Genomic DNA, 12959 nt, shown 5'->3' with positions numbered 1-12959 from the left:
CTGAGAAGTCGTTGCTAAAGCAATGACTTTGACAGCTGTTGTTAGCCTTATTAGCCTAGCTTATTAGCCTGGCTGCTGTGTGCCTTTTTAGCCTAGTTATTGTTAGTTTAGCCTTATTTGCCTAGTTGTTGTTAGCTTAGCCTTATTTGCCTGGCTGTTGTTAGATTAGTTTTGTTAGCCTGACTGGTGTTAGCTTAGCCTTATCAGCGTGGCTGTTGTTAGCTTAGCCTTATTAGCCTAGCTGTTTTCTCCCCTAGCTGTTGTTAGCCTAACCTTATGTATGTTTTCTTTGCCTTTAGCTTCTATTTCCATAGAGTTCACTACAACCACCAACCTACAGGATATTTCTGTGCCTTTTGTTTGTTATAACATTAGCTTTAGTTTACTGATGCAAACAGTCTCTCATATGTTAATCAGTGTAGCAATTTATACCATGCGCATGCAGCACACAATAACAGCACAAGTTTACTTCCATGTTGACATTTTTTTGAAGCATGTCACTATAGAAGATTGTATATAAAGTAGTTGGTTTAGTGAGATATGATGATTAGTTGGTGGAGCATCGCCCCCCGTAAATGACCCCATGATGTCAGGCCTGGTTCAGTTTCTCAAACTTGCAAAAGCAGAGCTCACCAGACTGCACTAAACCCACCCTTTCCTGAATACTGCATCAAACCAGTAGTAGGTCAAATGTATAGACAGTTCAACACAGCGGAACCACAAAACCTCAAAACCACAGCCTGCAAATATATTCAGTTCAAGGCCTTCTCTCTCTCTCTCTCTCTCTCTCTCTCTCTCTCTCTCTCTGTTTCTCTTTTATTAGTTATTGTCATGTGAACAGGTTGGCCTAAGATAAATAGGTGATTTTCTGAAATGTCATCAGATGCTGAGCACAAACTGAGCAAACACAACAACAAACAACACTGACAACATTTTATACAGTCACCACTCATAACGTTTGACGCATTATGAAATGAAAAATATGACAAATCGGCCCCTGAACTGTTGAGTAGCTGAAATCCTGTAAACAGGAATGGGAAGACATGTCACTTTCAAAACTACAGCAATTGGTCTCCTCCATCATTGCATTTTGTTTTTATTTACGTTTTACACAGCGTCCAAGCTTTTTGGGAAATGGGGTTGTACCTTTTCAAGATGTGACCTGACTTTGAAGGAAAACCAGAAACTTGACCAATGAAATGTGATGATTTAGGCATGCTGTTAGCACCATGCTAATTGGTGGAGGATATACTTCTATTACTTGTAAGCTTCATTAGCCTTGTAGCTCCAGTGCTAAAACTAAAGAAGCAAACTTCAGACACCAAACACGACTCTGCAGATCACCTACTTTTGGGGGCAGTGGGGAAAACTGGCGGAATTTGTTTTTCTGTTGAACTATAATATTAAATATGGATTATAACAGTAGGTTTCTGGTGTTTCTGTATAAATCACTGAAATGAATATGATGAAATCAGGTTGTAGAAACAGAGAAAGACAAACAGATAAGCACATTTATTACATGCTTATAGATAATTGAACAGGACAGGGAGCTGAAGAGTTTAGCTCATCTCTACCTTTGTACCCAGAACTACAGAGCTAAACCTGCACACCAGCTTAGATCCTCCAGACTTGACACATCCTTCCTTAAAATCTAAATATGACTGTAAGGTCAGGTCTCATTACTTCAGTGTACTCCAGAGCCCCACAGTGGAGGAACTCTGCACTGCACAGTCACTCAGTTACTTCTGCCACTTCAAGTGAAACCTGTACTGAGACCTCTCTGCACTCATTTACACTTCATTTCTCAATCACTGTGTCATTTTATATAAAAACAAATTTAATTGATTCTCCTCAATGTCTATGTATTTATTTAATTTACTAGAGCATGATGCACTGCACGGGGCTGAGAGCTCATACTCGCCACAAGTTCTAAATGTGGGTAAAATAATTGCTTATTGTCTTGAAAGTCTAATGTATTGTATCAAAGTAATGTCTTATTTCTTAAAATATTGGATAATTATGGCAAAATAACTACATAACTTTTTCAAAATGAACAATTCCAAGTAAAAATCTTAAAAAAACAAGTCAACCTCTTGAGACACCAGAATGACTTTCATACAGCATCTGAACCGAAACAGGTGGGTATATTGTGCTGCCTTTGTATTAATTAAATAGTGTTCACTTACAAGGAAGTTTTTGGGTGATAAGTCACTAAACTTACCGTGCCCACCAGCTCAAAGTGTAGGTGGACTGTCAGTAATTAGTGCCCTGTTTAGTAAATCTGTCTCACATTCGTAACTTTCCCGGATACAACGCATTGACACATTCTAACTACTGTGTTTATGTTTATTTGTACATTATATAGTGTTTTTACTGGACGAAAACACACTTACTGCCCAGATAAACAGTTTTAAACAGTTTTCTCAGCTGCCTGAGACTTTTGCATGTGTTTTCTTCAGTTTTCAAACTTCAGTTTCCAGGTGTGGAACTCCATGCGCTCCAGCAAGATAATTTTGCCTCTGTACACCACCACAATGGATTTCAACCGAAACTGGCAAGATGTGACTGAAGTGTAGACTCTTAACTTTAATTCAAGGGGTTTAACAAAAACATTGCATTAACTGTTTAGAAATTACAGCCTTTTTTGCAAAGTCCTTCCTTTCTACAGTAAAGGTCACACAGTCCCTTCATTTTCTGACTCAAATTTAATTAGACAGACTAGTAATTATAAGTAAAACATTATTTTTACTACTTGGATGCACATGCTTTGTAATCAATGAAATCTGGAATTCATAGACATCACCAAATACTGAATTTCCTCCCCTGAGATACTTTGTCAGGCCTTTTGTGCAGCTGCTGTCAGCTGTTGCTTGTTTGTGGGTCTTTCTGCTTTCAGTTTTGTCTCCAGTAAGTGAAAAGGACACTCAATTGTGTTGAAGTTAGGTGACTCCATTTAAGAACATTCCTTTTTTTTTGTGTTAAGAAGCTCTTTTGTGGTAGGTTTTGGATCATTATCTATCTCTACTGTGAAGTGCCTTCCATCAGATGGGATAAGATTTTTCACAAATTCGTATTACAGAAGCAAATCTTATCTTAATTTAAGAATCTTATCTTACAGCATCTTTTCTTATCTCAAGTTAGGAAATGTTAACTTACTCTATTGAAGTCAACAATCAACTGTCGTGTCTGTTACCTAGCAACTGACCATACACACACAGCTGAAAGTAAACACATGATCGAGTTAGTTAGTCAGACAGCTAACATTAGCGGCAGTTACTGGTGTAAAGAAAGTCATATAAAACTAAAGTGTGCTAAGCTGTAAGTAGTGAATACTGTGAGAGCGCCCCCTGCTGTTTTTCAGAGCTTCGCTGCTCCCCTGTTTCAGTCTCCATTTCCCAAACGATTCAGCCGAGCTATTCCTCCTACTGTTATTCCTCCTAATAAACAGACACACGTTTAACTCTGTCTCCTTATTATTCACCACCATCACTGTAATATTTTATCATCAACATTAACACACAAAGGTAATAAGAGAGACAGTGGAGATCATGTCTGCCGTGACTGGGGCTTTTAAATGCAGTTAGAAAAAAAATCACAATTCAAAGCACCATTTTCAGTGTAGAAAAATGTAGCATCATTATGCTAGTTATAGTGAACTGTGCTGCCTGTCACTGCATAAAACAATAGAAACAGACAAATAAAACAGAATTTAAGACAGCTCTGGGGTTGTCTTAAAGTTAAGAAAATATTTAGGATATTTTGTTAACTTAGAACGTTTCTGTAATACTGTTGGTCCCACTTTATATTAAGTATCTCTAATACCGGGCGGCACGGTGGCGCAGTGGGTAGCGCTGTTGCCTCACAGCGAGAATGGCCTGGGTTTGATTCCCAGTCGGGTGACCAGGGTCATTTCTGTGTGGAGTTTGCCTGTTCTCCCCGTGTCTGCGTGGGTTTCCTCCGGGTACTCCGGTTTCCTCCCACAGTCCAAAAACATGCAGTCAGGTCAGTGAAAAGGACCTGGTAAATTGCCCCTAGGTGTGAGTGTGTGTGTGAGTGAATGTGTATGTCTGTCTGTCTGCCCTGCGATAGACTGGCGACCTGTCCAGGGTGTATCCTGCCTCCCGCCCAATGACAGCTGGGATAGGCTCCAGCACCCCACCGCGACCCAGAAGGATAAGCGGTTTAGATGATGTATGTATGTATGTATGTATCTCTAATACCTGTGTAGTTACACATGAATAACATATGCAACAACACTAACTACTGATGATTTAGCAAGTGTTACAGATGGATTACAGAAGTACATTAATTACATGTGTATCAACTTCAGTTTTGCCTCATGTTTTGCCTCATGTCATAATTATTAATTAATTAATTAAATTCTTATCTGGAAATAAGATTATAGATTTAAGAACTGTTGTTCTGTAATGGGTTCTGTCCTAACTTCAGTCTTAACTGAAGTTGCCATGACAACAAAGCAAATCTCAGACTTGAGAATTTTCTGTAATGCAGCTCCAGGTTTACAGTCCATACAGTCCATATATGGAAACTAAACTGTCTGTTTTTAATCCTCTGTTTTTGTGATGTCACAATAACCACTGCTTTTATGACCTACTGCAGTTTAACCCAACTCATTCTGGAGTGTTTCAGTCCAGAGTGCTTTTTTTTAATGAGATGTAATACAGGACAACCAATCAGAACAGAGCTCATTTACATATATCAATCTTACAATTGTATGTTTAAGTGTAAGGGATAAAGAGAGGTGGAAAAATGTTCATGCAAATATGAATTATTATAAGGTCAAATGGACCTCAAGAAAAAATGTAGACAAATGTAGAATGTGGGCTCCTGAAATATTCATAATAGAACCACTTTTTGATAAACATTCATCATTTTATTTCCTCACCCACATTCATTTTTGCACTCATATCATGTTTTCTTATTAGTCAGTAGTAAAGTAGTGAAAGATTAATTTCAGCTACAGTGGTTAGTTTTACACAGTTATGGTAAACATATTTAGCATGTAATTCCTGAGGAAAATCTCAGACTCTCAGACTGTCAGACGATGAAGATTAACTCAAAACATTTTGAGTTTTTCATGGAGGTCTTGGTTCACTCCCATCTGTAGAAAAACAATATTTAGTGAAAAACTGCATTATTCATTTTATAACATAATTATACTGCAATATGACTGTAAAACTGAGCTTCCCAAAAACATTACATGTACATTATGTGCATTTTTATAAACACTCCCATGGAACACAATGGGCCAAACCCAAAATGGAAAAACATTAAGCTTTTAATGGCCTTGAAAATAAATCATTAGTCAGTCAATTAGCAAGAGTTAAAAAATAGATAGAAGTCACTGTGGAGAGATTTTTTCCTTTGATTTCTTTAAATGTTGAAGTTTGGTGTGTAAATTTGCAGGTAGCCTTTTACAGAAAGAAGAGTCAGTATTGATCCACTCAGCATTGACGGCTTTAAAGAGCTGAAAAACATTGACCAACTATTCTCCACAGGGTTTAAATCTGGACTATGACCAGCCCAACACTATAAGTACTAATATCTAATATATTGTGATTGATTCTGAAATAGAAAAATAGAAAAAGGAAATATTAATACTTCAGCACTCCACAATATTAATAAACTTTATTAAACACACCTTTAGACCAGTGGATAGCTGGCTGCTGTGGCGATACCACACTGATTATTCTTGTTTCTGGACATCTTGATGTAGCCTTCTTCACCCCACCCAGTGCCCCAGCTGCAAAATCAAATGTTATTCTTTAATTAGTCACTCATGTGGACCACTGATCTGGTTTACATCATATTTTCTCACATTCTGTATCATATCAGTTATAGTCAACAAAGTGCATATTAGCAAAATGTTATCCGAGATTAATAAAGTTACACTTATGCTTGTGTACATTTGTTTATAGTTTGTTACAGTATGGTAAATCATACTATTTGTGGTATTATAAAAAATTGATTTGATTTAAACTAATAAACAAACAAATAATGCATAGTTTAAACTTTAATTTCAAGCTGTTAAATCAAGTTGTTGTTGTATTCACACCTGCTAATGAAATTTAGGTATACCGCATCCCTACAGATCCTGTCTCACCATTCAAGGCAAACAAGAGTCAGGATTCCAACTTTTTTGCTATGTGCTTTTGTCACATGCTTCTACTCCAGTTGCTACTCCAGAAAGCTATTATGACATCAAACATTATGGAATAATGACAATTAACAGCAATGGTAACATGACACTACTGTATTACTGGATATAATCTATTATCTTGCATAATATGTTTATGGCATGGTTATGTCAATGTAGTGTAGAAGTGTAACTTCTCAACTTTTCTTGTAATCTGAAACTTTAAATGCATTATCAGTTTTGATTGCCTACTGGTTGGTTTGTTTACCTGTTCTTGACCAGCCAGTAGTCCTGTCCACTCTCAGTACCGTATCCAACAACCAGGACGGCATGATCCACATTACTGCTGCTGCAGGAAGGCTCATCATACACACCTACAATCAATCAATCAATAAGACATCAGTTTATCAACTAGAAACATGAACTTCCTGAAGAAAATGCAGAGTGATTGTGCGGCTCAGGTGGTGCCAAAACATATTATAGGTGGTTGCTGTGATGTTCCAGGTGGTATCCAGGGTCCTGTTAAGTGGTTTATATGGTAACCATGGTGGTTGGCAGGGTGTTTCTAGGTGGTTGCTACAGTATCCCAGGTGGTTTCTAGGGTTTTTCTAGGTTGTCTGATATGGTATCCTAAGTGGTTGCTAGGGTATTGTAATGCACAATTACTAATAACTAACAAAATACAACAAAATATACAAACACTAAGTTCATTAATGAGTAAATCAAGGGAACAAAGGACATGTCAAATGAAAGTAGATCATGCATCAAGACAAATTTAAATAGGGAATTTATTTCCATAGCAATTTGAAGTAACAAGGTGTGAGTATAAGTGTATGTTCTACAATCCTTTTGGAAAAGCATCATGAAACTGCCTGTGAAAATGTCTAGAATGTGTAAATGTGGTCCTAAGGAGAAGCTAATGCACATTTTGATTTGTGTCAGCACTTTTTGGTCAGTGTGTAGCGGAGATATGAGGTTTTCTTCTGACAGCAGCGAGATATATATATCCACTATATATACATTTAGTGAGACATGAGGATCACCTGATTGATAGTACTTGAAGGAGGGCTGTTTGGTATCTATGGCCACAGAAATAGGACCAATGGTGGCCACAGCTTCCTGCAGGGCTTCCTCATCTCCTTTGTGGATGTCCACATGGCCAGTGCAGGTAGCTTCCACAGTGGCTGGATTAAACCTGCACACATCATCCTGCAGAGAGGGGGGCATATCTTGGCCTAGAAGGACCTGTTGCCTTGTTTTTTTTTATTTTTTTATCTAATAGATAATAGCTACAGATCACAGTTATTATGCATCTTCGCTCCCTACTTAACTCCTTTCTGCTCTATTTTCTGAATTACTTCTGTCTCATTGAAAGTGGAAAATGCAGATGATATATTTACTTAACTTTCGAAGTGCAGAACGTTTAGGTGACACTAGGTTGCTGCGCAAAATATCTGCATTTTAGTAACTTTATTTCTTTTGTAACCCTACAGAAATGTGTTCTCATTAATGTTAATCCAGGTAGATGTAGCCCCAATGTCTACATTTCCAAATGTTTATACACCAGTGTCAGCATTGGCATTGATAGACAAATATTAAAGTTGAATATTGGCATCACCCCAGAACTAACATATAAGTGCTGGCTTAATAGAATGTATCACAAAACAGCAGTAATGATCTCTAAGATGATCCTCTGCTGTATTCTAGCTGGCTAACTACCAAGCTAAACAAGCAAACAGCTCACGAGCGACATTATACTTTTCTCAGGTGTTTAAAGATTCAAATAAATGTGACTATCTTACTGATTAGCTTACTATGTTTGTCAAGTGACAGTTAGCTTCTAGCTCCAGAGTTAGCATCTAGCTATTCCCTGAGTATTGTCCACTCACTCTGTTCTCGTAGGGGTATGACTCCTCCGTGTCCAGTCCTCCATTCTCCTCCACGTATGCAAAAGCCTGGTCCATCCAGCCACCATGGCAGCCCTTGTTTCCAAAAGCCCTGGAGCAGTCCACCAGCTGCTGCTCGCTGAGGGAGACCAGATAACCTGTCTTCCTGAACATCTGTCCTTCTAGCGCCCCTGTCTGAGAGATGGAGAAAGCAAGAGATTAGTTTTGACAGTTTAATGAACTTTGTTTTAGCATCATTCACAATCAGCTAGCTACAATGCTAAGGCTCCCAGTAGCATAATCTTCAAATTTGGGCACATACTGGCTTCCTTCATTGCTACCTTTCAATGAAGTATGACAAGATCATTGATTCTCTTAGCATAACGCAGCTCTGTTCAAAAGCTGTGTGTATATTTATCTTAATGTTCATCAAAGTGTCTTGCTTACTATTCATCTTTTCTGAGCCGCTGTAAAAAACACTCAAATTTCACAGGCTGATAAAATATTTTAGGTTGACATACAGCTTTTGGGGATTCTGTTGCTTTTCTTTTAAAACTAGTGATGGTTTTCCATAGTAGACACTGGTGCCACTAGGAGGCCAAAGATTGAAGCCAGTTCTCCCTTACTGTACTGAAGGCCCAGCAGGATCCACAGTCCAGCTGGTTCTTTACGCCGGTAACATAGCCCTTTTTTCTCCAGTCCACAGTATTGGGTAGAGCAGCGCCTCCTGCCTGTCGGAGGAATGTAGTTGCACTGCTGGTCTTTGTTCTGTTGAAGGATCCCAGGTAGCCCTTAAGCATCTGTCTGTACTCTTCGTCATCCTGTTGGCCAGATGGCGTGAGGCTTAAACAATGTTTTTTTTCTTCAACAATAAAGGTGAACAATAGAGTGGAAAAAAAACTAATTTGAATCAGAGTATTTTGTCTGGGCCAGCTGTGTTTAAAAAAAGAGTTTTAAAAAAAAAGTCAACCTTTGAGGTTTTTATATACTTTTTAATGGAAAATTTCAATCATTGTTGTTTTTGCACTAATTTGTCATAGAGATGATATGCCAAAAATATAATATTGTGATACTTTGAGAAATTTTCACGATACATAGTATCTCACAATATCGACTTAAAAACTAGTAGTGCTGCTTTAAAAAAATAATATAAACACTTTGAACACAATGATTTTTTATTCAATATTCAGCACTAAATCCAGTGAATAAACTATACTAAGTTTGCCCTTTTTATAATGAAGCATGCAGCTGGTCAGTTGTACTGATGATATCCACAATATGTTTACAAAAGCATATTGTATTAACATGTGACATAAATAACGATGCAATAACAATTTATGTTGTCATATTGCTCAGCCCTAATTTGTGCTGATTTGCAGCTAAAAACTTAATTAAAAACATAATTTTCAAGAATTTTTACTCTTTCCATCGCTCTATAGCCCCCTCCATTTCCTGAGTTCAAACAGACTACGTGTGGCTATTGCCAGCACCATAAAGGCGGAGATCAGCAGGCTTGGTTAATACTCATGCATCTTTTCTCCTGGAGCCCCTTCACCATGACTGTGCTTGTTTGGTTGCTCACCCCTCACTCCCAGCTTTGATGTTAGTCACCAAAACAAACCTTCTCAAGTGATTTATTGCTTTTATGCAACAATTCAAATGTGTATCAAATGTACTTTTATATTAGCAATTCTTTTCCGCCACAAAAAGTAGTGCCCTTTTGCATTACAGTTAGAGAAATGTAGAGCTATAAAACTATCAGGTTGAGCTCAACTTTTTCAGTATTTTCCAGATGGAGCTGAATGTGGTCTTGTTGCAGTCAGTCTGTTGAGCATTTTATTAAAGTGCATCGACAGGTTTGGAATTTAATGTAGAATCTATAGCTGAAGGTCAAATATTATCTTTTTTCTGCCTTTGTTTCGTTTTTTTGTTTTTGTAAGTCATCTGAGCTAATGCTCAGTGGAATGATGCCAATATTGTGGGAAAAAAACACCAAAAAGAAAAAAGAAATCACAAATAAGGCTTCTCAACCAATCAGACTGTGTCATCGGAATGAAATAATGTCTAAATTGTCACTGTAACAAAACCATGCATCTCCAAATCAAATTGGTAACTTTTTAGGAAATAGCAAAATGTTTTTAAAGTTTAATGCACTTTAATGTAACAAGTATTTTTGGACTGCTTAGATTGGTCTGTTCATCATGAAACATCCTGCCGCTGTGCTCAAATAATGTAGAAAAAAAGTGAGATATAAGATTTTGACATGACATGACAAAGGCCCAATCCCATTTCTTCTTTTTACCCCTACCCTTTGTTTTCGAGTGTCACCCTAACCCCTTGGAACTGAGTTACAAGGGGTAGTGGTTAAAAACTCCCAAACGAAATGGGACAACCCTCAAATTAAAAAAAAAACAAAAAAAACATTGCTTCATTAACAACCTACTGGCGCTGCTCTGCAGGCGACCCAGCGCATCTTCAGTGATAGCAGAGACGGGAAAGTTCAGCAACCTCGCTGCTGGGCTTTAGTTACATTTAGGGCATCAAATGCTTTCAAACAGGGGGTTTAAGGCAATTATTTATTATCACCCACTCCAATTATTTGGTGATACGAAGCTGAAGTCTTCTATTTGCTAGCTTCTTGTTCGAATTTTCACGTTCCACCTTAAATGGTGCAGCAGTTACATTCTGACGCTTCTGGCGTCAATACTGCCAGACTATTTAAGGTGGAACAGGAAAGTTAGCTAGCTACTGAGAAATTAGCATGCTATTAGCAATTTTTGTGTGCTTGTTATGAAGATAACGATAATAATACATTGAAACGACATTAAACTAAAATAATGCGATAGTTATCGTAATTTTTTAACAGAGAAAATTCTCACATTTGTGGGTTTCTTTGCTCGCGCAGCCATCTTCCGTAACACTTCTTTTGGAGTGTGCCCCTGAAAAACCTCCATTTGGAGGGCCATGTAGCCCTAATACTTCACGCTACCCCTCTATCTCAACTGAAATTGGGACACCCTTACCCTAGATGTGCGCAAAACAGAGGGCTAAGGGCTAAGTGGTAGGGGCAAGAGGTGAAATGGGATTGGGCCAAAATACATACATTTTCACATAAAGACTTGATCATAAATAAAATGCACAGTGTATGATCCTACCATATCTGCAAAGCGGTTCATGCCAAGTCTGTAGCTTTTGATGCCCTGGTCAGCCAGCATGTTGTGCACCAGGACCTTCTTACGACTGTCCAGCCAGATCATCTTACGCTGAGACTCTTCTTCTATAGAGTGGTAGATCTTACCTAATACAGAAACACACGTGAGAATTAGACAGACGGAGGATGCATGTGGTTGATTGAAAATACTAAAATTGCAAAGTAACAATACAAGTTTTCATTTTTTACAGAATAGTGATTTGGGTAAAAATATTTTACGCTATAATCTGCATCACCTATAGAACATAGAAGAACCACACAATAAAGAACCAGACAATAAACAACCAGACAATAAACAACCAGGCCATTTAAAAGCTCAAAATAACTTCTGACTGAAAATGAAACTGCAAATGAAGAACCTTTTGTGCTGCCTACATCTACTGTCTCATTTACTGAAAGAACTGGCACTGGAAAAAGGCAGCGGCTGAATTTGGACTGTGGGTGTGATTTGAGTGGAATATCACTGTTTCAGTTCATCAGTCTGTTATTTTGTTTAATTTTAACCAAATTATTTATTCATAGCAAAATAAGGATCCTCACCGAACTTCAGTTTCCAGGCGTGGAACTCCAGATCCTCCAGAGAGACGCTGGCTGCTCCGGCCACGACCACCAGAGCAGCGATAGTGAGTAAAACCCTCATTCTGAAGAGTGAGGTCAATGAGTTATTGGTATTTTTTACTTTCATTAAAAGTTAAAAATGTTTTCGACTGCAGAGTCACCATTTTTAAAATACAACATTTGGTTCCAACAGTGACAAAGTATATAAGACATAATGTGAATATAAGTTAAACAAACCTCTGTGTGCTACATACCTGCAGTGCTCCATAAGTCTTGCAGCCACCTGTATCAGTCTATGTTTAGATGGATGGCAGTGCCAGTTTGCTGATTTATATACTGTGTTACGTGTGGAATCAGGTGCCTGTCACATGCACAGCCACAAAACACCACAGTCACACACTTTGTCCAACCAATGCATATTTGTGTGGGAAACTTGTGAGGAGAACACAGTGAGGAGGAAGTAAAGGGTCTACTGTATTTTATGCTTTTTGTGTAATACTGTGTTGAGTATCGTGTTATATGTATGTTATCTGTGTATGATTTCTGTAAGCTGTACGTGGAAGGTCAATAAGATGTGTTATTCCTGGCTGTGTATGTATAGGTTAAGAACAGCTGTTGCTTCTGTACCTAGTTTTGCGATTGTCCAGCAGCACCTATGTGCCTGGCCTATATACAGAAGTTACAACTTGTCTACTGATGACCAACACAGTGGAAGCTTCTGGTAAACAAGGAACTTCTGAAACCACAAGAGTTTGTTTTTATCCTTCTCAGCATACAGTGAATGGAAACAAGCATTCACTTTCATTTATGTTGTTTAATAAACTTCCAGTGCATATATTCACTTTAGATTGATGTTAAACAATGTCTTTTGACTCTGTTTTTATCAGTTTGAACAAAAATTAATTGGGGAAAAAGTATTATGACACCACGTCATCAACAGTAGTAATCTGTAGCAAAGCTGCTGTTGGCAATTACGGCTTTAAGACATCTGTGGGAATTTTCTGTCCATTCATCCAGAAGAGCATTTGTGAGGTCAGACACTGATTCTGGATGAGAGTGCCTGGCTCACAATCTCCGCTCTAGTTCATCCCAAAGGTATTCGATGGGGTTGAGGTCAGGGCTCTGTGAGGGCCAGTCAAGTTCTTCC

The 12959-nt window shown here is 38.1% G+C and overlaps 1 protein-coding gene across 1 annotated transcript; it reads right to left on the bottom strand.

The window, feature by feature from the left end:
- Positions 1-4878: 4878 nt before the first annotated feature.
- LOC118823536 (cathepsin L1-like) lies at positions 4879-12127 on the bottom strand. Its single transcript, XM_036593226.1, has 9 exons — positions 12067-12127; positions 11795-11895; positions 11199-11341; positions 8670-8864; positions 8047-8238; positions 7201-7366; positions 6426-6531; positions 5663-5764; positions 4879-5122 (listed from the first exon to the last, which is right to left on the bottom strand). Exons 1-8 carry the CDS (start codon positions 12078-12080, stop codon positions 5665-5667), a joined length of 1017 nt encoding a protein of 338 aa, XP_036449119.1. The 5' UTR covers positions 12081-12127; the 3' UTR covers positions 4879-5122; positions 5663-5664.
- Between the last annotated feature and the right edge of the window lie 832 nt (positions 12128-12959).

Source organism: Colossoma macropomum, unplaced genomic scaffold (assembly GCF_904425465.1).
Source record: "Colossoma macropomum unplaced genomic scaffold, Colossoma_macropomum, whole genome shotgun sequence".
Taxonomy (NCBI): domain Eukaryota; kingdom Metazoa; phylum Chordata; class Actinopteri; order Characiformes; family Serrasalmidae; genus Colossoma; species Colossoma macropomum.
The sequence above is the reverse complement of the archived record's forward strand: the minus strand, read 5'-3'. Positions and strand labels throughout refer to the sequence as shown.